Raw genomic sequence first — 25,279 nt, 5'->3', positions numbered from 1 at the left:
CTAGATTTTACTTAATCTGCAGTTCCTTTTTTTGCGGTACTGAACAATCACCTCTGAGCATCGAATGTAAAAATTCACACCAACGCCAGCCCTCCGTGATGGGCAGAAACGATGGGCCAAGGACACACACAAAAGCTGGGGCTCAGCTTCCCCACCTGGACCTGGTCCCTCCAGACTCAAGACACTGGGACAACTGTGTGCTGCCGGCTGGCAGGGGAGCCCCTGGGGACATGGCCTGGAAGGCAAGGAGGTTGCGGCAAGTCAGCTGACAGCTTTATTGCATTGGGGAAGGGGACAGATTGCTCAGGAGCTCTTGGTGGGGCGGGTCCGCTTCCTCTTCACCATCACAGGCTTCTGGCTGCGCAGGATGGCGCTGGCTCTGCGGATGGCAGCCTGGGAGGCGAGGCGGGCTCAGGTCACCCACCCCACCAGCTGTGCCCCCCACCCCCACATGCCTCTCAGATGGGCGACATTCCCTCTTCCCCCGAGCACAGGTCCAGCTCCAGTCACCAGAGGGCCGTCCTTCACAGCACTGGCCAGGCTCCCTGGGTCCCCACTGTGTAGTCGCCTCCACCACCTGGCATCAGCTCTCCAGCCCCCACTCACCATACGCAAATCCGGGCGGTACTTGTTCTTTCGGATCATGTGCCGGATGCTGCTGAGGGTGGCCCGGGCGTTCTTGTTGATGGTGGTCCGCACGTAAGAAGTGGCCGGCTTTCGCTGGCCTGGTGGGGTGGGGAGAAGAGGGGCACCAGGGGTCAGATGGTCTGGACCTCTGGTGCCCACCCCCGGGGTGAGGGCACAATCCCACCCAGAGAACCTGAGTGCCCGGACTGTGTGAGCCTGGGAGGCAGCCCCATCTCCAAGCATCAACTTACAGGACAATGGCGAGGACCACCACAGGCCAGGCCCTGCACCTGTATAGGCGTCTCCTCCCCAGCCTGTCCCAGAGACACAACACTGCTCATCTCACTGGACAGAAGTGGAAGCAGAGGCAAAAGGGCCAGGACTCCCTTGCCCAAGGTCCCATGCACAGTTGTGTGACTCCAAGGAGAGCCTGGGCGAGGTGGGCACTTGGCACCATGCTGACCAGGTGGCGAGCGCTCCCAGAAAGCAGCTCTGGCTCCTCTCCCTTCCGCACCCTCCTGGGCCCTAGCTACCCGCTCAGCAACAAGTGTCTAAACGCCAAGCTGTGAGGCTGGGGTGATGTGAAGCCACAGGAGGACCAGGGGTAAGAGTTCTGGGGAAAACACCTGCCCCTCACCTGTGCACAGGTGGAGTTGGACTCCCCTGCCCAGGATAAAAAGGAAAACACCCCCTTTATTGTGTCAAAGAGCTGATGGGGTCCCGGCTAGGATCCTGTGCTCCGGGGTTCCCCCCCAGATGCCAAGGTCCCTGTACCATACTGGGGATTTGATGTTAGCCTTCTGACCCCAGAGGAGAGCCCATGTTACCTCCTCAGGTCAACCCAATTCCTGACAGCCCAGGAAAAGCCACCCAACAGTCCAAGAAGGAAAAGCAAAGTTTTTGGGACCCAGCGCACCAGAACAGGGTTCTCAGGAGTGTGGGAACCTGAGAAGCCCAAAAGCATAAGCAACTGGTCGCTCCCGGGTCTGTGCCTCTGGGAAGGGAGGTTAACCCCCTTCCCTCTGAGAACAGAAGGCGGCAGGTGTGGCTGCTGCTGTCACTGAACAGGACACAGGGCTCAGAACCCAAAGAGCAGTCGGTCCGAATCAGGAGTCCGAGAAAGAGCTCGTTCCGATTTCTTAAAACCCACTGCCCATCTGCAACCACAAGTGTTGCGGGTGTGATACCACGACTCAGCTGTTACCAAGAGACACCCCTGCCTCCCCTTGACCTCCTCGAAGAGTCTAAAAGAGCCTGTCTGTGCCTGAGACACAGGGAGGTGGGATGCTGAGCGCCCCATTCTGAATCCTCGAAGCCAGAATGGGAGCCAAACTACTGCTTCAGACCCAAGCTGTCACTTCCTATGCGGGAGCTAGAAGGCGGCTCCCCATCAGTTTACCTGAATTTTCCCACCGGTGGAGACAGACTTCCACCTGCTTCAAGAATTTATTCTGAAAATACCATCAAACCGTGCAACCGTGTAAATTAACCCTGACAAGCACCAGCGGAGTTCAGGTGCTTTTAATTTCTCCACTTTTTACATAACCTCACATAGCTGGTGGGCTAGCTTGGAGAGGAACCAGCCCCCCAGGTAAACGTCCTGACCCCAAAAACCCTCCATTCAATAGCAGAATCACTCCCGCGGCCCGACAGTGAAAAACCACAGCCCCCTGCCCCGGATGGGGGTCTGTTGCCTGGGCCCAGCCAGGGCAAATGCTCACCGGATCTCCGCTTCATGACCACCACGACCCCTTTGCCGTCCGCCGCCGGCTCCACGCCCACAGTCTTGCGGTGAATGAGCCCGTTGTAGCGAAAAGAGTTGCGGGCCTTCAGGTTATTGGGTTCCTGGGAAGGAGGACGCATCGCGGTCGTGAAGAGGAAGGGGGCAAAGCAATCGGAAAGGTCCCTCCCTCCGACCCAGGCGTCGGGGCCCCACTTACGGTGCTGTACGTCTGCTTATTCCTCTTGATCAAGAAGCTGGAGCAGTTCCGCACGACCATCCATTGCAGATGCGCGGACATGGCGGCAGCTGAGAAAGGGGCGCGGGAAAACGTCAGGGGAGCAGCAGGCCGACGCCGAACAACAGAGGAAGGGTGCGTTTGGGGACCTGGCGAATGGGAGCACCGCGTGGGCCGAGGGCGCCTAGAAATTTGCCAGGCGGGGCTGGGTGGCCTAAGGTGGCGGCGCTGAACCTGGGCGGCCGAGACTAACTGCGGGGAACGAGAGGTGAGAATCCACAGCGACCTAAGGCGACGGGGCCGGGGTGAAGCCAAGAGCGCGAGGGGCGCAGTAAGAGAGGCAGGAAGGGGCACAGACACCCAGTGGCAGGCGCGAGAGGCGGTCACGCGGACACAACTCACCACCTCTCGTGGCGGCGGCCGGATACGGAAAGAGGCAGGCGGGGGGCGGGGCGACACCTTTAATACCAACACGCATTTCCGCTTCCTCTCAGGGTACACGCGCGCGCCGTCGCCTGTCCCCGCCTCCTTCCGCCCGCCTCCGAGGCAGCTCGGCCACGTTCGGCTATTTCCTCCAGTCAGTCTCAAACCGTTCGGGGACTTTCGGAACTCTTCGGCTAGGGACCCGAGGGCGTGTTCTCGGCGGGGAGTGGTACAGTTCCGAGGGCCCTTCGTGTGTTTTCGGAACTCCACGGCTGGATTTCCGAGTGTGTCCCTTTCCAGAAGTCCCAACCCTTCCCCAACGGCTTCTCTCCAATATTGCCACTCAGAGCTTGGCACAGGGTGGGTGCTCAATAGACATTTATTTTATGAATGAACTTGTTAGTGCGTGAACTATTTAAACCACACAGGGACTTCGGGTGCTTCCAGGTTCTTCGTAGGCCCTCGGCTATTCCCGACGAAGGCAGCAGGCTCGGTCGGACATTTTCGGAACTCTCCGGAAACACTCTTCCGAAGGGCGGCCGGCTTCCCTCTTATTGGCCCATGCCCGCTTCGAATCTCTTCGGAAACACTCGGTCTCCATTCGTCCACGTTCGGAAACCTTCGGCTAACCCCGGGAGCTCCCTCTCAATTCGCCCTCCCCAGTGTCCTCTTAAGCTCCTGCACCATTTCGAGTCTAGAGAGAAGCTGGACGGACCCTTCTCGCAGACTGCCACCCATTTCCTCTAAGGGCGAGGTGTGTTTGGAGGAAAAGAGATTTGCCTGGGAAAGGTCTTGGTTCCTTTAGCATACCTATTCGCCCAGCTTATTTCCTCTGCCTCGCGGACTCCGGCCCTATTCTCCCCCTCCATTCCGCCCTATGTCACACCCGTTACACTTTAGGGAAGTTTATTTTCTGTTGTCAGGGTCCTCTTTAAGGGGCAGGAGCCTCGCCTGATATACCTCTGAGTCCTCAGCCTCACCAGCACAGGGCCTGGAGAGGCTCCAAGTGAACAGAAGGAATGACGGTGCTTTATGTCACCTCCATTAGGGTACCTTGAGTTGTGATTATGTCCAGAAACTCCTTGAGGGCACGGGCCTTGTCTGGCCCATCTCTGTGCCCTTGGACTTCGCTGTAGTGAGTCCTGACAGTCCAGAGGCCCCAGGAGAAATCTGAGCAAACAGGAATGTTGGGGTTTGCCCTGCTGCCTGTATTAGAGCACCCCGGATTTTCACCGTGCGCTGCTTCAGGCTCCTTAGGATGCAGGGGCCCTGGGCCGCACTCATCTGTGCTCCCAGCTGCCCCCAGCATCGGCTTCTGAGGGCCAGGGCGCCCCCTGGCCGGGCCCGTCCGCACGCAGCCCAGCTCAGGTGACCAGGCGGGTGCCGGGCACACCTGGCGCAGTCCCCTGACCCCGCCCCGGACCGGGCCGCACCCGGAACGCGGAACGCTCTCCGTCGGAGCCAGCCGCTGCGGTGGAGCAAGGCCATGGCGGCAGTGCCGGCAGTGTGCGCCTCACAGGGGACCCCGCCGGGCACACCGTCCCCGCCGGCAGGCGCGCCTGTGCCCGCGTCCGGCCTGGGCCGCTGCCGGTTGGCGCTGCTGCTGGCCGTGGCGCTGGACGTGGCGGGCATGGCGGCGCTGCTGACCGGCGTGTTCGCGCAGTTGCAGGTGCGCGGCCGCGACTTCGGCGACCTGCTCATCTACTCGGGCGCGCTGCTCGTCTTCCTGAGCCTGCTCGGCTGGATCCTCTGGTACACCGGCAACATCGAGATCTCACGCCAGGAGCTAGAGCGCGACTACGGCCTGCGGCCCTCGGCGCTCGCCCGCCTCGCGCGAAAGCTCTCCCGCCGCTGGTCGGCGCCAGCTTCCTCCTCCGCCGGCCGGCGCGCCGCGCCCGGCTCCTGGGGAGCGCGTCCCTCCGCCCGCACGGCCCCGCCGCCCACCGCCGGCTCCCGCCGCGTGCGCCTGCAGCTCGCCACGCTCGAGGCCGGGTCTGGGGCGGCGGGTGCGGGCAAAGAGTGAGCCCGAGGTGAGGGGCGGGGAAGCGGGGAGCGGGGCGGGGCAGAGGGGAGAGATGGAGGCACCGAGGGACAGAGGGGAGATGGAGGGACTGCGGGAGAGATTGAAGGACAGTGGGAGAGATGAAGAGACAGACGGAGAGCTGGAGAGGTAGTGCGAGGGAGGGAGGGAGGGAAGGACAGAGAGGGGAGATGGAGAGACATCCAGGAGAGATGGAAATGGAGAGGGAATGGTGGAGAGACAGAGACAATGGGGAGAGAGAGACAGGTAGAGGTCAAGATTGGATGGCAGAGAAGCAAAGACTAGCGGAGACCCAGAGGATGAAGACCTAGAGACAGTAGGCATGGGTGCAGACCGGGGAGAGACAAATGAGACCCTGCCCCCAGACGTGCGTGAGGGCTGGAGAGTCACCTTTAGCTCCACCGACACTTGGAGATTATTCGTCCCTGTGCTCCAGTCCCCAGGTGCACCGAGTCCTATTTCCCATTTAATCCTCCAAGGGTAACAGAGTCTCTGAGGTCACTGCTATTACTATCCCCATCCCAGGGAGGACACTGAGGCCCCAAAAGGTGCCACCTCTTGCCAAAGGGGAGGTACCTGTTGCACTCTCCGGAGTGTACTCCTCTGCCAGAGACCTGCTGTGGCTCCCTGTTGCCCTCTGGTTAAATCCAAGCCACTCACTATGTGTGTGTTTGCCACATCTCAGCTCCACATCTCCTGCCTTCTCTGCAGTTAGAATGAGCTCCCTCAGTCCACGATGGCCAGGCTGTCTCACACCAACTGGCCTCTGTCCATGCCTTCACCTACACTGGGGGTGCCCTTGTTGTCTGCACTCCACTCAGAAAACTTACCAGGTGTCTTTTCAGATCCAACTCAACTTCAGTGCCTTTCTCTGGGTCTTCACATTGTCTGAGTTACCCTTGTTATTGCTTGTATCACTGTGTGTTGTATGTGTGTGTGCTGATACTGTCTCTCCCACCCAACAGGGAGCCCCTGGAGGGTAAGGCCTGCGTCTCTGGTGTCTTTGTTCTTAGCATTCCCCAGCAAAGAGTGAACTCGGGAAGTCAGAGGTTGATGATCCGGTGGGTGGGTGGATGGATGGATGGATGGACTGGGTTGATGAATGAGTGGATGGATAGATTGATTGATGGATGGATGGGTAGATGGAGTTGTGGGTGGATAGGTGGATGGGTGGGTGGATAGAGGGATAAATGGATGAATTGCTTGATGGATAAATAGGCGGTGGATGGGTGGATGTGGTTGGATGGATGGATGGATAGATGAGGGATAGATGGATGGATGAATTGGTTGATGGATGGGTGGGTGGATGGATGGATATGGTGGGATTGATGCTGGCAGATGGGTGAATGCGGGGTTGTATGGATGTTTGGGCAGATGGGTAAGTAGATAGATGAGAGGATAGATGGGTTGGTGGGTGGGTGGATGGATAAGTGAAACAATGGATGGATGAGTGACTGAATCAGTTTCTCAAATGGGGGTTACATAAAAGAATTAAATTCTAATGTCCTAAGACATTCTTTATAGGTGATGAATTAACTTTCCTTCTATGCATCCAGAAGGATAGTTATATACCCTTTTTTTGTGAGAATTTTGAAAATAGTCAGTCCAATCATATGCTATGTTCTGTGGTTCCGATGAGGAGACAGTTTATGCATAGATGAAGCATGAGCTAACACAAAATTTGGCATACAATGCAGAAATAACCACCTCTGGTTAAAGTTACCCCTGGAAGCACTTTACCTTGCCCAGAAGTCTAACACAGCTGGGTAGACCTCTGCTGCTAGAACCACTTGCCAGAAACTGGCCAAGCTGACCGGCCTGTAGGCCCCTCTTAGAAGGAAAACGGGCCTGTCCAAACACAGGACTCCATAATGGCAGGGTGAGGTGATTCCAGCACATGAGGGACAGAGAACTGGAATTTTAACAGAGGGTCCTGTAGGTCCTGGTCACTTCTCTCTCCCTCTGGGACCAAAATTAGTTGAGAAGATGTGCAGAGCCATACCCATCCTATGTCATTTCTCCCCCATTTCATCTTCTCTGTCTCTGCCTGCCTTCCTCTTTGTCCCTGTGTCTGTCTCAGTCTATCTCCCATGTCTTTTTTTTTTTTTTTTCTTTTTGCGGTATGCGGGCCTCTCACTGTTGTGGCCTCTCCCGTTGCGGAGCACAGGCTCCGGATGCGCAGGCCCAGCGGCCATGGCTCACGGGCCCAGCCGCTCCGCGGCATATGGGATCCTCCCAAACCGGGGCACGAACCCGTATCCCCTGCATCGGCAGGCGGACTCTCAACCACTGCGCCACCAGGGAGGCCCTCCCATGTCTTTTTTTATCTTTGTGCCTCTGTCCTTCCCTCGACATATTTGTCTCTCCCTCTCTCTTTTTTGTGTGTAAGTCTCTCCGTCTCTGCCTTTCCTTGCCTCTCATTCCCCACCTTGTACCACTGAGTTCCAGTGAGGGAAAGGCACAGTCGCTGCCGCACGTCAGGGCACGGAGTAATGAAGGAGCCACTGAGCAAGTGCGTCAGTCAATTGTGAGGGACTGAATTGGGAGGAAGGGGCTCCTTCTCCTGGGTGGTGGCCCTGGGATGCAGGGATACACGCAGGGGTCCTGAGCAGCCACTAACCCCACCCTCCCTCCTACAGACGAACGCATGGCCACACCTGTCAGGACACGATGGAGCTGTGCAGCTGCCCCGTCATCATCTGGCTGCCAGGACGCCTACCTGCCCTCCATCTGTCCTCCCCTGCATAAAGGGCTCCGCTGCACTGTGCTTCACATCTGTCTAGGGAGGGGCGGCACTGGGGCCGGGGGGGGGGGGGAGGGAGGGGCTGCCCAAGCCCTTGGGGACCTAGGAGCCTAGCTTCGCGCTGTCCCCTCATGGAGGGGGACAGGAGTGGGGGGCAAGGATCTCAAGCCCAGACCCACCCCGAGTCCAGACCTCCCTCAGCCCAGGTTCCTCTGTTAGTTTGAGGTCCCCAGAGATGCAGACAGAGGGACAAAGACTTGCAAGATATTTGTTGGGGGACACACGGAGGGTAGGTTGGAGTAGCTGTTATCTGAGAAAGGAGGGGCGGAGGAAAGAGGACTCAGCAGGATGAGTCTTCAACCGGAATGAACGTCCAGGGAAATTCCTGTCCCACCACTGGGGAGTCTGAGAGCTATCGTTGTCCGGGCATTCGTGGGAAGCAAGGCAAATACCTGCTGGCCCAAGGGCAGCAGGATCCCAAGGGCAGGCAGCAGAGGCTGTCAGGCAGCGGCAGGACGACAGCTGAGGGGCACGGTGGTCCATGTCCCCCCAGCCCAGCTGCAGTCCCAGCCCAGGCAACCCCCAACTCACCCCAAGCCCCTCAGTCCAGACCCCCCATAATCACAGCCCAGGACCTACACTCAACTCAGGACCCCCATCAGCTCAGCACCCCCCATCAGCCCATCCCCCTCAGCTCGGATCCTCCCCACCTACCCCTGGACCCCAGACGCCCGTCAGCTCACACCCCCCATGTTCACAGCCCAGGCACCCCCCAAAACACACACACACACACACACTCTCTCTCTTGCTCTCTCTCTCTCTCTCTCCTGGCCTCCGGGTCTTATCCGCCCCCTGCTTCATGCTTCTCAGAAAAGAGACCATGCATCTCTGTGCTACATCTGTATTGAGGGGTCCCTCCAGGGGTGCCCCGAATCTTCCTCCTCCCCTGATTCCGTCTTCGCCCCCTTCCGTGCCCTCCCCATCGGTGCCCCCCGAGACGTCCAGGGCCCCCTCCTTGAGCATGCTGCCAATGGACGCCGTCTTCTTTTCGCTCGGTGTCCGGTCCTTGGATAACAGAGAGACGGTCCTGGACGGGTTGCACTCGCCCTTCAGGAACCACGGCAGCCGCAGCATATCCCGTCGCTTGGCCCATCTGGCAGGGAGGGGACACCCTCAGCTGTGCCGTCCACCTGCCCCCGCCCACCAGGGCAGGGGAGCCCCTCCGAGCCCCGACCCCACTCACCAGAACAGGCAGATGCTGGAGATCAGGAAGAGGAGGCCTCCGCACGTCCAGCCAAGTGCCCACATGTGCTTCCTCTGCATGTTTTCTGCACAAAGCAGGGAGCCGTGGGCTTCCCTGGTGGCGCAGTGGTTGAGAGTCCGCCTGCCGATGCAGGGGACACGGGTTCATGCCCCGGTCTGGGAAGATCCCACATGCCGTAGAGCGGTTGGGCCTGTGAGCCATGGCCATTGAGCCTGCGCGTCCGGAGCCTGTGCTCCGCAACGGGAGAGGCCACAACAGTGAGAGGCCCACATACTGCAAAAAACAAAAAACAAAACAAACAAACAAAAAAAAGCAGGGAGCCGTGAGACCAAGGGGTCCCTGCCACCAGCCCCCACCCCAGGGGCCCTGGCTCCCCACACACACCATCCGGCCGCTGGTGGTAGCAGACCCCGTCGCGGTAGCAGCATCGTAGACGCAGAGATTTGGGTTCTCAATTGCCACCTGGCCCCCACAGCTCTCCTGGTCCCTCACAGCCTGGGGACCAACGCAAGGGGCAGCTTCCTCACAGAGCCTGACCCCATACCAGGCTCTGGGGCTGCCGGCCTAGTGCTTACTTCGTGCTGGACCCTGGACTCCAGGCCCCCAGCCCCTCCCCCCTCAGACCCAGGGGGCCGGGTCCCCAGCCCCTCCCCCTTCAGACCCAGGAGTCCAGGCCCCCAGCCCCTCCTCCCTCAGACCCAGGGGTCCGGGTCCCCAAGCCCTCCTTCCTCAGACCCAGGGGTCTGGGTCCCCAGGCCCTCCCCCCTCAGACCCAGGGGGCCGGGTCCCCAGCCTCTCCCCCCTCAGACCCAGGAGTCCAGGCCCCCAGCCCCTCCTCCCTCAGACCCAGGGGTCTGGGTCCCCAAGCCCTCCTCCCTCAGATCCAGGGGTCCGGGCCCCCAGCCCCTCCTCCCTTTAGACCCAAGAGTCTAGTCTGGGCTCCTTGTCCCCAGGGGACCCAGGGTTTCCTCCACTGCTCACTCCATGGATAGAAGAATCCCTGGATTCCATTCCCATCTGTGAAAGAAACGAGCGGTGTTGGGAGGCTGTATGGAGGGTGAGGAGGGCCTGTGCTCAGCTCTCTGACCCTCTCATCAGCCCCCTCACCTACTGAGCCCTGCATTAGCAGGAAGAGGCCCAAAGCTGTGATCCCAGGCCCCACCATGTCGCCTCCCCAGACTCCTGGAGCCTCTGTGGGGAGAGACCTTGAAGGCCATCACCCCAGCAACCAGCTCGGCCCGCCCGCCTGCCCAGCTGGCCCCCAAAATTCTAAGTTCTATTTCTAGGGAGTCCACTTAGCAATTGGGAAGAAAGAAGGGGGCGTCACACTGGCCTGGTCACACCTGGTTGCTAGGGAGTTGCTTCCTTAGCAACCAGGTGGAAGGTGCCTTGTGGGTGGGATGGGGCTCTGGCGTTAGAAGAGCCTCCTTAGCAACCTGGGTAGAAAGCAGGTGGGAGTCTAAGACATCTCCTCCTTGCCAACCAGGGGACCCAAGGAGTGGGCACCGAGACCTTCTTGCCAGGGAATCCCTCTGCTTAGTAAACATTCCTGAAAGGCAGCTCCAGGTGACCCAAAGGCTCCTGAGACCTGGTTGCCAGGGAGTCTTCCTCCTAGCAACCAGGGGCAGGGGGCCTGAGGCCCAGAAGACCTCCCTGAGCCCCATTGTTAGGGAGGCCCCCTAGCAACCAGGAGACCTAAGAGGGCGATGAGAAAATGGGGATCAGGCCATAGGCCAGAGCTCTTGCTCAGGAGTCCCCTGGTCCCAAAGGCATCCAGGCCTCCTGATGGGGAGTGTGTAAAGGGAGGGCCAGGATGGGAGAGATCTGAGGCCCCAGGTGGTGGGGAGGGGACTCATGGGAAGGGAGCCCCTTCTAGCTCAGTCTGTTTCCCCCTCTGCAAACAGGGAAATGGATCCGACTGGGGTCCCCAAGCTTCTGGTTTGGTCCACCCCAGTGCGGGGGGAGGAGGCCAACTTGGGGGCTGCGGTGGGAACATGATCCCTCACTCTCCCCTGAACCTCCACTCAGCTTTCCAGCCCGTGAGGAGGGGGCTCAGCTCTCCTGGGGCGGTGTGTCTTTGTGTCCAGATCCTGAGTCTGAGGGAGAAGGGATCTGGGGGGTCTGGACACTTGGATCAGAGGGAAGGGAGCATTTGGGGGTCAGAACTCCCAGGTCTGAGGGAAGAGGGGCTGGGGGTCTGGACCCTGGGGTCTGAGGGAGGAGGGGGCAGGGGACTAGGTCTGAGGGCAGCTGTCCAGGAGTCCAGACCCCATTTCTCAAGAAGCCCTTTGAGGCTGCCTCCCGTCCTACCCATCTCCCGTAAACATCCTGGTGGGTGCTGAGTGGGCCCAGGGTTGCCTTCGTCAGAGATGACACAAGTCTGAGGGGCTCGGCAGGAGGCCGGGGGTGGGGGTCAGAGGGGTTGTGGGGCTGAGGCCGGGCAGCTGCTGACCGTTTCCTGTGTCAACATCATCTGGACCCACTTCCCAATTCCCGGGATTCCTCAGGGATCAAGGAGGGGGTGGGGGGGCGGGGCCGCCGGGCCCTGGACCGCGGCTTGGGGCTGGGGGGGCCGCCGTCACGGCCCTCACCACTAATGACAGGTTTGGGCTGCCTCTGCGGCCCGCCTGCCCCGTCACCCCCCAGGGGCCAGACAGGACCCCCCAGGGACAGACAGACGGACACACACAGACTCGGACCTGCTGACCTCACACCAGCCAGCTCCACCTCACCCAGGGGCCAGCACATGAGCAAGGACCCCCTGGGGTCCCCCGTCATATCCTAGTGGCATCTCCCCCCACGGCTGTCATCACCCCTCAGAGTCTCAGCTCCGTGTCACCCCCAGTCTTTGTCTCCGAGCCCCTGAGCTTGCCTCTGCATCTGTATGGGTCCCAATTTTTTTTTTTTTTTTTTTTTTTTTTTTGCATCTCTGTCTCTTTCTCACTCTGGCCTCTGTGCTCCTGTCTCTTTCTGTTTGTCACAGTCATCTCCTGTCATTGTTTGTGAGTCTCCTACCCTGCCTCTCCATCTCTTTACTTGTGTCTCTGTCTTTGTCTCTCCTTCTTGCCCTCCTTTCCACAGAAGTAGCCTGAGTGTCCCCAACCCTGGGGAAGACCCAGGAGTCCTGAGTAACCCCTGCCCTCCTGTCCTGCACCCACCGGCCTCCTGCTGCCACAGTGAGGAAAGATGACCCCGCATCCCCGGGGTGAGAGGGCCGAAGCAGGCCGAGGGGACTGTCACTAGTCGGGGACTGATGACGCATGCCTAGACTCCTGACCTTCCCCAAAAGAGCACTCCCCAAATGGCAGAATGGCCACAAGTTTTCTCTACCTTTCTAGAAACAAGGGTTTCGGACCTGGACACCTGCCACTTGGGTCTGAGGGAGGAGGGGGCTGAGAGCTGGGCTCCTGGATCCGAGGGAGTAGGCAGCTGGGGCTCTGGACTCCTGAGTCTGAGGGAGGAGGATCTGGGCTCTTGGACTCCTAGGTTAAAGCAATGGGGTTGGGGCTGGCAGCCCCGGTTCCCGGTTCCCTGGAGGTGGAAGGGGCTGCCATCATCAGATCCCTACTGCGGCTCTCAGGCTGGCCCCAGGCTCAGTCCCCCATCCCCTCAGGCCAGTCCATCCCCCAGGCTGGTGGCCTGAGTCACCTTGGCTAGCCCCACCGGTCTTGGGGGGGGGCTACGTCAGTTCTCCCCTCACTGACGCAGCCTTGGGCCCCCCCACGCTGACTCAGCCGGAAACAGGCCCCCTGAGGGGCGGAGACCCAGTGGTCAGAGGCCTGGGTCCCAGCATGAGCAGGGGCTGGGGAGGGCCCCTGGGGGGCCCTGGCAGGGGTGGCCATGACAGACTGAGAGAGGTAAAGGGAGCTCTTACCTGAGGCGATGAGGTCATGTCCCACCATGGGGGGGCTGTGAGCTCACCTCCCTGGGGACCTGAGCAGTTGCCCCCCCCAAGTGATGGGGGATGGGAGGGGGAGGACTTCAGCCGCCATTCATCCTCAGAGCCCCCCTGCCAGCTCAGCAGTCTCAGGGGCCTGGGTGGGGGGCAATGGTCTGCGGGGAGACCTTTGGAAGTCCTTGTCACCTTCCGTCTTCTCACTACCCTCCACCCTTCTCTGCCACCCTTATCCTGGGGGTCGGGGTGCTCCTGGGGATTTGGGTTCCTGTCATGGTCCCTCACTCGTTCTGCCGTGAATCCCCGGGGCCACCTCTGCTCCATGTACCTGGTACTCCTGTGTGTGTGTGTTGGCACCACTGTCCCCCTGAGTCTGTGTCTCCTACCCCGCTCCCACCCCTCTCCGCATCTCCACCTCTCCGCGTGGTGTCCTCCCTGCCCTGTCGTGGCCTCCAGCTCCCCCACCCCACCCCAGCTGCTCTCTCCGTGTCTCACCATCTCCATCTCTCCCAGGAGCTCGCTCTTTTTCTCTGTCTCCCTGGATATGTTAATAAAAATCAACGGTGAGAATAGCAATGGTTTGCATTTGTGTGCTTTACAGGAGTGAGCTCACTGTATCCTCACACAGGCTTCTGGGAGGCGGTCGTGCCCGGGGTATCCCTATTTCACAGATGGAGAAACCAGAGAGGTGAAGCCATGTGCCCGAGGTCTCACCCCTACTGGATGTCTCGATGCCTCTTTCTCTTGGTCCCTGTCTCTCTGCCTCTGGTTCTCTCTCACCATGTTCCAACCTGTCTCTTGGAGAAAGGCTCCCCCACCTCAGTCCCCACTGCTGAGTCCTTGTCATCTCAGCATCTGCATCTCTTGGATGATCTCTGCCCCTTGGGACTTCTCCATCTCTGTCACCCTGCCTTGTGTCTCTCTTTTCTGCCGCCTGCCTCCCCTCTTTCTGGCATGCTTGTTTCTGTCCCTTTTCCTTTTGGGGGTCTCTCCAGACGTCTCCTGCTGTCTTCATCTTGCCCCTCAAACCTCACTTTGCTCTCCTGTTTCTCTGCCTCTGCAGCGTGTCTCCTTGGCTGTCTCCATCTCTGCGGGTATCTCTATGTCTCTATCTCTGCACCTCAGACTCTCCACCTCTGTCCCGTGTCCCCATATCTCTGTGTGTCTCTACCTCCTTGCCTGGGTCTCGGCCTCTCCAACTCTCTCTGTCCCTGGGAGTCTCTCTCCGTCTCACCTCCAACCCCCCAGGCCTGCATCTTGTGGCCCCGTTGCCACCTCTACCCCGTCCCCATCACCCCCTGCCTCCCCATCTCTCTGCCTGTCCTGGTCCAGCCGGACCCCCGCCCCGCAGCCAGGCCCCAGCTCTTGAGCTGCGCGTGTCTGCCCCGGCGGCGGCGGCGGCCGGCCGAGGAGGTGGAGGGAGGGGACGCCAATGACCTCACCAGCCCCTCTCCGACCACCCCCCCCTTTCCCTTTTCAACTTTTCCAACTTTTCCTTCCGTGCCCTCCTCCGAGCGCGGCGGCGTGAGCCCTGCGAGGCAGCCGGCTCCGTCGGAATGGAAAAGGCAGGCAGGGAGGGTGAGTCAGGATGTGTCAGGCCGCCCTCCCCTGCCGCCTGCCCCCCGCCCGCCCGCCCCGGCCCCCTATATAACCCCCCAGGCGCACACACTCCCTCACTGCCGCGGCCCTCTCTGCTCACACGCACATGCCTCCCCTCCCCAGGCCGAGGCCCAGCTGACCCCCAGGGCTCCCACGGCAGCGGACAGGGAAGGGTTAAAGGCCCCCAGCCCCCTGCCCCCTGCCCTGGGGAACCCCTGCCCTGTGGGGACATGAACAGTAAGTTGGTTCAAGCTCCTGGAGGGGGGACAGGGAGGAAGGAGGGAGGGACCGTCGGCGGGAAGGGTGGGGAGCAGACAGACACAGCGGAATCGGACCGAGAGACGGAGCAGAGCGAGGGAGCGATGGGGAGGCGGAGACGGAGCGAGCGGGAAGGAGATTCAGAGAAAGCAGGAGGCCTAGAGAAGGGACGGGCTGAGCGAGAGATGAAAGGACGGATCAGAGACGCGGAGACACTGACAGGACAGCGCGAGGCAGAGAGAAATGGAGACTCACAGACAGAGACAGAGGAATGCCAGGGGGTGATCCCAAAGGGCCCGGGACACCCAGGGAGTCAGCGGGGACCGAGAGACGCGGACTCCCAGGGACCTCAGCAGCGAGGCTCCGGGAGGGAAACTGAGGCAGAGAGGCCAAGGAAGTGAGAGCAAGCCCAGAACACCGACCCCAGCTACGGGGAGGAAAGACAGAGGGAGACACAGGGGTGCAGACAGAAACAAGAGAGCCAGACGGATGCGGACGGACGGGCGGACAGACCGCGGCCTGGGAGGGCCCAGGGGGCGGGCTGGGGGTGTGCTGCGGGAGCGGGGCGGCCCGGGGGTCGCTGATTGGCTGGCGGGCGGGGTGGGCGGGGCCGCTGGGGGATGGGCGGCCGCGGAGGGAGCGGGCCGGAGCCCCCGCGCTGAGCACCGCCGGGTCCCTCTCTCCCCGCCGCGAGCCCGGCGCGCCCGCGCCTCTGCCTCTCTCCGCCCAGGTGTGCTGTGGGGTATCCCCCGCGCTGCGGCCCGGCCTTCCGCGGTCCACCCTGGTGGGACCTACGCGGGAGTCTCCCGGGGAGGGGTCAAGGCCCTCGGACCTCTGTCCAGGTCTCCTTCCCCTGCTCTCAGTCCGGTTCGGGCTCCTGAGCCCCGGGAGGGGGCAGGTTCTGGCCTGTGTCTCCCCCCTCCTGCCCCGCCCCGGGGCCCAGATTCCGGCGTCCGGGGGCGGACGGGAGACGCCCGGCCCGTCTACCCGCCCCGGGGCGCGTCTGCTCCGACGGGCGGGGCGACCAGAGGCAGAGAGGGAGAGGGAAACCCGCCCAGGCCCTGCGACGTGCCCTGGGCTCTCCGCCCTGGGACTCAGGACCCCCACCCCAGCCCCTCCTCCCTCAGACCCCCCCGGTCGGGCCTGAGCCTCCTTTCTGTCCTCTCCCTCCCTCAGGTGTTTGCTGCCTGGTCCTGGTCGCGTTGATCCTGTGGCCAGGTAGAGCTGCTGCCCCGGGGCCACCTCCTGGCCCCCCACGGGCCTCCCCAGACCCTCGGGCTGAGCTAGACAGCGCCGTCCTCCTGACCCGCTCTCTCCTGGCGGACACTCGGCAGCTGGCCGCACAGCTGGTAGGAGAGCCTGGAGGGGATGGCCTGGGGCCAAGACCGAGAACGGGGAGGGCGTCTGGGCTACCACGGTGGCAGAGACGGGGGAGAAAGGAGTCAGGGGCTCGTGGTGGGGGATAAAGCGACTCCCGGAGCTAGGCAGGGTCCCTCTCACGGCTTCTTTCCCCCCAAGAGAGACAAATTCCCAGCTGACGGAGACCACAACCTGGATTCCCTCCCCACCTTGGCCATGAGTGCGGGGGCGCTGGGAGCCCTGCAGGTAAGGGCAGGGGATGGGTCAAAGGTGGGAGCTGGGCGGTGAAGGGGGTGCAGGGGGTTAGGGGCTGGAGTGGGCAGGTGCCAGGTGCTCCTTGACGCCACACCACACCCCGCCCGTCCCCCAGCTCCCCGGAGTGCTGACACGGCTGCGGGCAGACCTGTTCTCCTACCTGAGGCATGTGCAGTGGCTGCGCCGGGCAGGAGGCCCTTCCCTGCGGATCCTGGAGCCCGATCTGGGCACCCTGCAGGCCCGGTTGGACCGGCTGCTGCGCCGGCTGCAGCTCCTGGTACGATCACCTGGCTCTGAGACCCCAGGACCCCAGATCCCAGGCCTACTCCGAGACCCTCACCCTGTGTCCCTGAGACCCCAGACTCCAAAATCCTGCCTGCAAACTCTAAACTCTCACCCTGAGACTCGGAAACCCCATGGTCTTGTGACTCCAAGACTCCCATCTTGAAGCCCTAAGATTTGAGAATCCAAACCCTCACCCCAAGACCTGGAGACCCCGGTCCCAAAACAGGAGGAATCCAGACCCCAAGCCCAGGAAATTCTGAACCTCCAGACCCTGAGACCCACCCATATCCTGGCCCTGAGATCCTGACACATCAAGACCCCAGACCCTCAGATGATGCACCGTGACTTAAAGCCAGCCTGCAGACCCTGGCTCTGCAAACCTCAGATCTCAAGGACTTGGACCCTGAGATCTCAAACTAGAAGACCCCAGACCCTGAGCCCTGGGTCCCCAAGAGCTCAGATCTAGGTTGTGAGCCCTTAAGACCCCATGACCCTGACTTTCAAAACCCCAGACTCAAGACCCTGAGATTGTAAGACTTCAGACCCCGGTTCCTGGACCTGATGACCCCAAAGACCCTGGAACTCAAATTCCAACTCTCAGCTCTGAGACCCCAAACTTGAGACCCCACCTCTCACACATGAGTCTCTGAGCTTGATCCTACAATGAGACCCCACATCTAAGACCTTGGCTCCAGGATCCTGGCCCTGATGCTACAGACCTCACCTCCAGCCCTCTGAACTTGGCCCTAGAACCCCAGCCTTAAGACCCCCACCTTTTGGCCCCAGCCTCAATTTTCTGAACCCAACATCCTGAAGAACTCCCAGCCCAGACACCCCGCCTCACAGGCCAGAGACACAGTGGAAATATGCAAGCTGGACCTCCCCAACCCTGATTCAGTACAGGCTCCAAATACCCGCTTCCCCGGACCCTAACTGCACCCCTGGCCTGATGCTAACCCTCTGTCCTCTCCTGACAGATGTCCCGCCTGGCCCTGCCCCAGGCGCCCCCAGACCCACCGGCACCCCCCCTGGCTCCCCCAGCCTCACCCTGGGGAGGCGTCCGGGCGGCCCATGCCATCCTTGGGGGGCTGCACCTGACGCTCGACTGGGCTGTGCGGGGCTTGCTGCTGCTGAAGACTCGGCTGTGACCCTCCACCTAGAGCCGCCAGCGCCCTTCAAAGCCAGACCTTATTTATTTATTTATTTCGGGACTGGGGGCATGGCATCCAGAGGACTCCACCCTCACCATTGTCTCCCTCTAGTTAGAGATGATCCCTCCAGGAGACCTGGGCAGGGGGGCATCTGTGCCTTATTTATACTTATTTATTTAAGGGGGTGGGTGGGAGGCAGGTGGACTCGGGGGGTCCCTGAGGAGGAGGGAACTGGGGTCCCGGATTCTTGGATCTCTAAGAAGTCTGGCCACAGTGTCTCCCTGACCCCCACCCCTCTCGGCTTGGGCAGGAGCATATATTATTTATTAAACAATTACTTTCTGTGTTGGGGTGGGGAGGGAGGGGAAAAGGAGGCCTGCATTTTTGTACAAAAATGTGAGAACCTTTGTGAGATAGAGAAGAAGGAATTAAATTTGTCATACACATCCACTTAGAGGTGATTTCTCTGGGGGCCAGGGGCTGGATGCTGGGGTCCCTGGGGGGCCCTCCGTGGACGGGGAAGTAGAGGGGGAACCATCAGTCCCCCAGAGACTGTGAGTTCTTAGTCTCACAGTCAGTAAATAAATATTTAATGGATAGTTACAGAAGGTTACCCTGTGACCAACAGTACTAGTACAGGACAAGGCTACAGGCTCAAGGTTGTTCATTATGGCAGTGTTTACAACAGCAAATTGGAGACAACCTAGATGTCCAACAGTAGGGGATGGTTATATAAATGCCAGTGCATCCACGTGATGGAATACACCAGCCATGAAGAGGGATGCTACAGAGCCTGCTTTAGGCATAGAAGAAGCAGGCCACAAGGCTACAAACCACTGTGTGATCCCCATTTTGTATAGATACCTATAATCCATGGATTATTTTAAAATCCTGGAAGGAAATACACCAAAGTGTCGACTATGGCCACCTCAGGGTAGAAGGTGGGGGTGGGATTGTGGGTGACTTTCGTTATTTGTGCTTCTCTGTATTTTCCATAATTTTTACAATGACCATGTATTTTGCATGACACATAAAAAATAATAACCACTATATTTAGAATGACAGAATATCAGCACCCCCCGCCCCAAAAGCCCTCAGAAGGGGACAGGAATGACCATTCACTGTGCACCTGCTCTGTGCCATGCCTTAAGTCTGGGGTTTTACTTACAGGATCCCGTGCATCCTCCAATACCCCCCAATTTTACAGATGAGGGAAGCTGAGGCTCCTCGGGGGTGCCTGTCGTTTAAGGCCACACAGCTAGGGAGAGGCAGAATATGATTTTGCCAAAGGTCTGGCTTATTCCAAACCTCATGTCCCTTTCTTTATAACCAATGTACAGCAACCGTTGCCACGGACACAAACAAGTTAGATACAGGGAAACTGAGGCTCCTGGAGGTATAGACCTTACCCGGGGTGTAGAGATGGGTCAGTGGCAAGTTGGGACTGTAATTCAGGCCTCCCCTCTTAAGAGTCAGAAACCCTTTTGTTTAATTATTCACTTACAACATCCCAGACGAACCCTCCCAGGGCCCCAGGTTGTCCCTAGTTTGGGTCTGGAGTAGGGGCTTCTGATTCACCCACCCCAGCCCTCAAGACTCCAGGACAGGTTCCTGGAGGGGAAGGGAGCTGAAGGCCCCTGGAGACTTCCCAGGAAGAGCTGCAGCTGTGTCCGATGAGGTCACAAAGCTCCTCCACCGAAGGCTCCTCCCCCAGGCCAGGACTGAGCACCCCTGCAGGGCCATGTCCAAGCCCTGGGGAAGCTCCACCCTCTGGAACTGCTGAAGCCCCAGGGGCTGGGGCCGGTGGGCTGGGGCCGGTGGGCTGGGGGGCCGGCTGGCCAAGCGCTGGGGTGCCGGCACCCTGCCTCCGTGCCCCCGGTGACCGACACTTTCTGCAGCCATCATGAACCGGCTCTGGAACATCAGGCGTTTGGAGCCACTCCAGAGACCCCTGAAGTGGGTCCCCACCCTGGGCGAGCTGCAGAAGACCCTCCAGAAGGGCGAGTACTTGCCCCTCCGCCCGCTGCCCATGTTTGAGAGTAACTTTGTCCAGGTCTCTGGCTCCCTGTGCCCCGGGGGCAGAGAGGGACACGGAAGGGAGACCCCCTGGGCTGGGGGATTTGGGCCCAGGAGGGCACAAGGCAGCTGGGGGGCTGGGGGTGAAGCTCTGTGTGGAGGTGCCAGAGGAGCATAAGAGAAAGGAGTGGTCCCAGCCCCTCTCCCTGGATCCCCAGGTGACCAATCGAGGGGCCCCAGTGTTCATGCACCACAGAACCAACCGAGTGACCATGGGCATGGCCGCCTCCCTGCCAGGCCTGGTGTTGCCAGACATCCTGCTGATGGCCCAGCCCCCCGAGGGCAGGGAGTGCTCCAGCCTCGTCCTCACCAGGTGCCTCCATCCCCCCATCCCCTGCCACCTGGCTCCCATCTCCTGCTCTAACGCTTCCATCTCCTGCCTCTGCTAGGATGATTCCGCTGGACCTGGCCCACCTCTACGTCCACGACCTGTCTGCCTGGCGCCTGAAGCTGCGTCTGGCCACGGGCCGCTACTATTACCTGGAGCTGGACGCCCCTGACAATGAGGTCAGCTTCCTGTTTGACCGCTGGATCCGCCTCATCAACCTGCTCCGGCAGCCCGCCACCTACTTGGCCCCCAGGACCCTACACACGCCCCCCATGGACCCGGGCCATGTGGCACCTCCTGCCTCCACCTGGCGCCTCCAGGTGGGCCCTGACCCCACAGACCCCTGGGGGCAGCTATGGTTCTAGATTCGAGAGGGTGCCAAGACCAAAAGCCAGAAGTACAGGAGCCCCAGGAATGGAGCTGGGGGCCAGGACCCCTGGCTCTGAAGGAGGACAAGGCCTGCACTCCAGAGTCTGAGGGAGGAGGAACCAGGGGCTGGATACCTGGGTCTGAGGGGGGAGGGGCTGGGGGCCTGGAACCCTGGGTCTGAGGGGGGAGGGGCTGGGGCCCTGGAGTCCTGGGCTGGGTAGGTAATGGAGATGTGGAAACCAGGAAGATCTCACCCGTCCTCACTGCCCCTCTTCCTGTCCACAGGACCCATCTCACCACAGACGTTCAGGTGAGCTGGCTTGGATGTCCATCAGGCCCTTCCCTGAGTCTCAGCTTCTCCTCCACCGGACAGAGCCTCAGCATCATCCCCCTCTCTCCCCTGGCCGAGCCCCCCAGGAGTCCCCTCTGGGCCTCCCCCCGCACCGTGTCATCCCCACTGGGGTCCTTGACCTGAAGTGTCCCCCTGTCTTTCCAGTCATGATTGTCAAGCCCACCTTTCCTTACAAGATTCTGACAACTCAGAGACAGAGGAAGGCCAAGGTGAGCGGCCCCGGTGGGCCTGGCGGGGAAGAGGCTGACGGGGCTGCACCTCCTGACTGCCCTCCCTCCCTCCTCCCGCTACCAGACCCTCAAGCGCAAATTCAAGTCTCAGGCCATGGGTGACTCCGTGCCTCTAGTCTGGTCACAGCTGGAGCAAGCTGACACAAGAAAGAAATCTACAGAAAAGAAGTAGCCTTGGGCCCTTGCTGCCATGCAGGGCAGGGGGGAAGGGTGGGGATCCTAGTGCTGAAGCCGCCAAAGTCACACCAAATTGCCCTTACAGGTCCCAACCGGACCTCTCCCCTCAGAGACCTCAAACTGAAATCCAAGTTTCCGGTGAGCATACCCCCCTCCCTCTGCCTCCATGAATGGACCCCGAAATTCTGACCCTTCTGCTGAGCGCTCAGACTGCTTTCTCCCGCCCCACCCCACCAGAGAAGCCCAGCATCACCATTCGGACCATCTTCAGCATCATTTCCAATACACCTGACCACATGGCATCCTCTTCCAAGGCAGCTATATACTGAGGGCCGGGGCCAACTCTAGAATCAGAGGGAGGAGGGCAACTCACGTTCTGAGGGAGGTGGGGCTGGGGACCTGGACCCCTGGGTCTGAGGGAGGAGGGGCCGGGGGCCTGGACCCCGGGGTCTGAGGGGGTAGTGGCTGGGGGCCTGGACCCCTGGGTCTGAGGGGGGAGGGGCTGGGGGTCTGGACCCCTGGGTCTGAGGGAGGAGGGGGCTAGGGCCTGGGTCTGGGCATCTCCACTGGCCTTGACCATCCTTCCCCTCCCCTCCATCTACCTACAGGGTTGCTCTGATTCTGAGGGGGCCACACGCCTGGCAGGTTTACTTGAGACCCCTTCACTCTGTATCTCGGAGGACAGCCCTGAAATGCCCTCGCTGGGCTCCTGTGATCACTTGGATATGTACCTGTGGCAACAGGACATGGATGAACTGATGGACCCGGAGGCCAGCACCTTGTCCACATCCTCCCTCTGCCCAGCCGCCTACCCTCTTGACTTCCGCAGGTGCAACGAACAGGCCAGGCCTCTGGACTCCGTGCAGAGACTGTGGCCACCGCCCTCCCAGAAGCCCCCAGCCATTCCTGCTGCCTCTCGTAAGGCTCCATTCATCCTTGACCAGTCCCAGAAGTTCTTGCCTGTACCTGCTCCATCCCGGAAAGCGCCAGCTTTTCCTGATGCTCCCCAGGAGGCCCCAGCCACACCTGGCCCATCTCAGAAGACCCCACATGTACCGGCTATTCCCCACAAGGCCCCAGCCGTGCCTGCCAAATCTCGGAAGGTCCCACATGTACCGGCTGTTCCCCACAAGGCCCCAGCCATGCCTGCCGCATCTCAGAAGGCCACACATGTATTGGCTACTCCCCACAAGGCCCCAGCCGTGCCTGCCGCATCTCAGAAGGCCCCACATACACTTGCTGTTCCCCCGAAGGCTGTGTCCCCCCCTGCTCCAAACAGGAAATCTGTGTTCTTACCTACCCTGTCCCAGAAGGCTCTGACCTTACCTACCCAATACCAAATGACATTGGACCCTGCCACCACTGGCATGTTGCCTGCGGGAAGTCTCGGAGGAGATGTGCTTGAGAAAAGCAAGCCTGAAGGGAAGCCAGAGCCCGTGGTGTTGATGGGCACCCAGGAGACAAACATAGTAGAGGTGAGGACTCAGAAAACATCCCTGGAGCTGCCTTTCACCACCACCGAGAAGTCGGAGGAAGTCCTGGTCAGCAGAGCCCAGGATATCACTGCGGATGGCTTGAAGGGCAAGGGCAAGTTGGAGGACAAAGTCCGCAGGATGAAGGAGAAGATCTCTCTGGACATGCTGGGCTTCAAATCCAAGGAGGTGGGGCAGCAGAAGAAGTGGGTCAAGGCCTAGGAGCTGGCCATCAAGGAAGCCTCACAGGGGCAGACCAGGCCCTTCTCAGTGGAAGGGCTCACCCTTGCCAAGCCGATCATTGCCAGTTCCAAGGATCCCTCCTTGAGATCAGCTCTGGTCAATCTGCCCTCCTGGCTCTCAACCCAGCAGGGGTCTGCCATGCCAACTATGGACACGGTACCCCTCAGCACCACCAAGGTGCCCTTGCTGGAGGAGACGCCGGTGGTGGTCAGGGAGCAGCCACAGTTCGCGGCCTGGGCGAAGGGGAACACGCATCCATGGGTGGAGGTGGAGGAGGTGCCCCGGGACCCAAAGCGGCCTTCCAAAGCGCCCCCCTGCCCCAAGCGTGCCACCAGCAGCCCCAAGATGAATGTTGCCTCCCTGACTCCCATCCCTCTGCCCTCAGCGATGTGGGAGTACGTAACCGAGTCTCCTGCCTCGCTGACCCCTGTCTCAAAGATGGAGGCCAGCGTCTCCCAACAGCCCAGGAGAGTATCTCAAGAGCCCAAGAGGGTGCTGGACCAGTGCCCCGTGGCCACAGTGGGGTCGTCGTTGGAGATTCTCTTGCCCACTCTCTTGGAAATTGAGAGTATGAAGGACATGGCCTCCAAGGTGGAGAAGATAAAGGAGGAAGTGGGCGTCTTTGCTCCTTCGCCCAGGTATTTGGGGTGACAGCTAACGTGTATTGTCAACTCTTATCCATGAGGTAGAGAGGATCGTTCCTTCTTTTTCCACTTTCCTTTGTGCTCTCAGTGTATAGTGAGTGTCAGCTACGTGCCAGGCATCATTCTATGCACTATGGACATGGCATTGAGCAATTTGGGGAGGGGGTGCTCCTGACATCTTTTGGGTAGAGTCCAGGGATGATGCTCAACATCCCACAATGTACGCGATGGTGCCCCACAGCAAAGTATGATCCTCCACAAAATATCAGTAGTGCTGAAGCTGGGAACTCTGACAATAAAATCCACAGTAATTATATTGTACATTATTAGCTGACAGGGCTCCGGGCAAACAGCAGGGTAGGGAGGACTAGGAGTGGGGGTAGGCAGCTTCCAGTATTGGACTGGGTGGTCCAGGAGGGCCTCAGGGAGCTAGTGTCATCTGTGTAAAGATCTGAAGGAGGGGAGTGAGGAAGCCATGTGGACATCTGGGGAAATTCGTTCCCTTCAGAAGGAACAGCCACTGCAAAGTCCCTGAGGCAGGAATGTGCATGATGTGCTGGACCAAGAGGGAGCTCCAGGACAGCCCAGAGTAGGAATTGTGGTCACAGGAGTCACGAGGGTGGCACCATCATGTGGGGCCATCTTAAGTACTTTGGGTTTGACGCTGAGCAAACTGGAGGGTTTTGAGCAGAACGGCTGGAATTGCTGTATGTTAGAAAGGACTCTCTCTGGCTGAAGTGTGAAGGTAGAGGAGGAAGGGTGGACGCTGGGAGAAGAGTGGGGAGGCAGTTGCAATGACCCAGGCACAAGATGATGGTGGCTTGGACAAGAGGGGAAGGGATGGAGGTATTAAGAAGTGGTGGGGTTCCAGAGATACGTTGATGGTTGAGCCAATGGATCAGCTCATGGATTGGGCATGTTGACATGGCATTGAGGGTGACTTCAAGGTTTGGGATCTGAGCCACTGGGAAGATGCAGCAGTCAAGGAGGCTGTGAGTGGAGTAGATGTCAGGGACAAGATCAGGAATTCCATTTTGGACACCTTGATTCTGAGATGTCAGGTGAGGATGCGGGGTACGCAGCTGGACACATGAGTCTGGAATGATTTGGGGAATCATCAGCAAATGGATGGTTGCTGCAAGCTATGAGACTGGAGGTCACCAGCGAGTGACTGCAGGTGGAGACAGAGGCCAAGGTGTTTAGGGACAGGGGAACCATAGTCAGAGAGAGTGAACACGGAACAGCATCCTGAACACCAAGTGAAGAAAATGATGAGGAGCATCGTGAGAGCAGCTGTGTCAAATGCCGCGAGCAGGTGAAGGAAGACAGGACGAGAGGACCTCTGGATGTAACAGCAAGGAGGTGACCTGGTGGGGACGAAGACCTAAATGGGGCAGGCTTAAGGGAGCACAGGAAGTGGATCACCGTGCTGCAACTCTTGAAAACATGTGGCTGAGTGAAAGGAGCTAGACACAAAAGGCCACATAGTGTACGATTTTCGTTTGCAAGAAATGTCCAGAAGAGGCAAAT

General features: G+C 59.9%; 5 protein-coding genes across 7 annotated transcripts; 3 read left to right on the top strand and 2 right to left on the bottom strand.

Annotated features, from left to right (window-relative positions):
• Window positions 1–251: 251 nt before the first annotated feature.
• RPL28 (ribosomal protein L28) lies at window positions 252–3,053 on the bottom strand. 2 transcript variants are annotated; one of them, XM_082607562.1, is made up of 5 exons: window positions 2,988–3,053; window positions 2,568–2,656; window positions 2,349–2,472; window positions 607–725; window positions 252–393 (listed from the first exon to the last, which is right to left on the bottom strand). In XM_082607562.1, the coding sequence occupies exons 2-5, from the start codon at window positions 2,646–2,648 to the stop codon at window positions 304–306; spliced, it is 414 nt and encodes a 137-aa protein (XP_082463688.1). In that variant the 5' UTR covers window positions 2,649–2,656; window positions 2,988–3,053; the 3' UTR covers window positions 252–303. The 2 variants fall into 2 exon arrangements, with proteins under 2 accessions (XP_082463688.1, XP_082463689.1); XM_082607563.1 differs by having other exon boundaries at window positions 252–379; window positions 2,988–3,032.
• A 728-nt stretch (window positions 3,054–3,781) lies between these two features.
• On the top strand, window positions 3,782–7,810 carry TMEM238 (transmembrane protein 238). Its single transcript, XM_082607227.1, has 2 exons — window positions 3,782–5,038; window positions 7,689–7,810. The coding sequence occupies exon 1, from the start codon at window positions 4,495–4,497 to the stop codon at window positions 5,029–5,031; it is 537 nt and encodes a 178-aa protein (XP_082463353.1). The 5' UTR covers window positions 3,782–4,494; the 3' UTR covers window positions 5,032–5,038; window positions 7,689–7,810.
• Window positions 7,811–8,685: 875 nt separating this feature from the next.
• TMEM190 (transmembrane protein 190) lies at window positions 8,686–10,624 on the bottom strand (the record flags this gene model as incomplete). Its single annotated transcript, XM_082606709.1, is given in 7 exon segments — window positions 8,686–8,749; window positions 8,751–8,944; window positions 9,038–9,120; window positions 9,441–9,491; window positions 9,494–9,574; window positions 10,038–10,073; window positions 10,164–10,624. Coding segments are annotated over 7 exon segments (567 nt in total). The 5' UTR covers window positions 10,222–10,624.
• A 3,858-nt stretch (window positions 10,625–14,482) lies between these two features.
• Window positions 14,483–18,288, top strand: IL11 (interleukin 11). 2 transcript variants are annotated; one of them, XM_082605783.1, is made up of 5 exons: window positions 14,483–14,529; window positions 15,985–16,157; window positions 16,327–16,413; window positions 16,538–16,699; window positions 17,685–18,288. In XM_082605783.1, the coding sequence occupies exons 1-5, from the start codon at window positions 14,508–14,510 to the stop codon at window positions 17,853–17,855; spliced, it is 615 nt and encodes a 204-aa protein (XP_082461909.1). In that variant the 5' UTR covers window positions 14,483–14,507; the 3' UTR covers window positions 17,856–18,288. The 2 variants fall into 2 exon arrangements, with proteins under 2 accessions (XP_082461909.1, XP_082461910.1); XM_082605784.1 differs by lacking the exon at window positions 14,483–14,529 and adding an exon at window positions 14,647–14,787.
• A 1,473-nt stretch (window positions 18,289–19,761) lies between these two features.
• On the top strand, window positions 19,762–23,756 carry GARIN5B (golgi associated RAB2 interactor family member 5B; the record flags this gene model as incomplete). Its single annotated transcript, XM_082606708.1, is given in 9 exon segments — window positions 19,762–19,911; window positions 20,093–20,247; window positions 20,324–20,582; window positions 21,109–21,192; window positions 21,278–21,381; window positions 21,476–21,528; window positions 21,628–21,704; window positions 21,999–23,081; window positions 23,085–23,756. Coding segments are annotated over 9 exon segments (2,637 nt in total).
• Window positions 23,757–25,279: the final 1,523 nt, after the last annotated feature.

Source organism: Mesoplodon mirus (assembly GCF_964341445.2).
Source record: "Mesoplodon mirus genome assembly, chromosome: 19".
Lineage (NCBI taxonomy): Eukaryota > Metazoa > Chordata > Mammalia > Artiodactyla > Ziphiidae > Mesoplodon > Mesoplodon mirus.
This window is presented reverse-complemented; position numbering and strand designations above follow the sequence as displayed.

What these genes read in the sequence shown, in the direction of transcription:
- RPL28 (XM_082607563.1), bottom strand. Translation starts at nt 2,648, where the DNA reads ATGTCCGCGCATCTGCAATGGATGGTCGTGCGGAACTGCTCCAGCTTC. An exon ending in GGTCATGAAGCGGAGATCCG is followed by an intron (nt 726 to 2,348) that starts GTGAGCATTTGC and finishes CCACCCCACCAG; the next exon opens with GCCAGCGAAAGCCGGCCACT. An exon ending in ACCGCCCGGATTTGCGTATG is followed by an intron (nt 380 to 606) that starts GTGAGTGGGGGC and finishes TGCCATCCGCAG; the next exon opens with AGCCAGCGCCATCCTGCGCA.
- TMEM238 (XM_082607227.1), top strand. Translation starts at nt 4,495, where the DNA reads ATGGCGGCAGTGCCGGCAGTGTGCGCCTCACAGGGGACCCCGCCGGGC.
- IL11 (XM_082605783.1), top strand. Translation starts at nt 14,508, where the DNA reads ATGGAAAAGGCAGGCAGGGAGG. An exon ending in GGAAAAGGCAGGCAGGGAGG is followed by an intron (nt 14,530 to 15,984) that starts GTGAGTCAGGAT and finishes TCCCTCCCTCAG; the next exon opens with GTGTTTGCTGCCTGGTCCTG. An exon ending in GGCAGCTGGCCGCACAGCTG is followed by an intron (nt 16,158 to 16,326) that starts GTAGGAGAGCCT and finishes TTTCCCCCCAAG; the next exon opens with AGAGACAAATTCCCAGCTGA.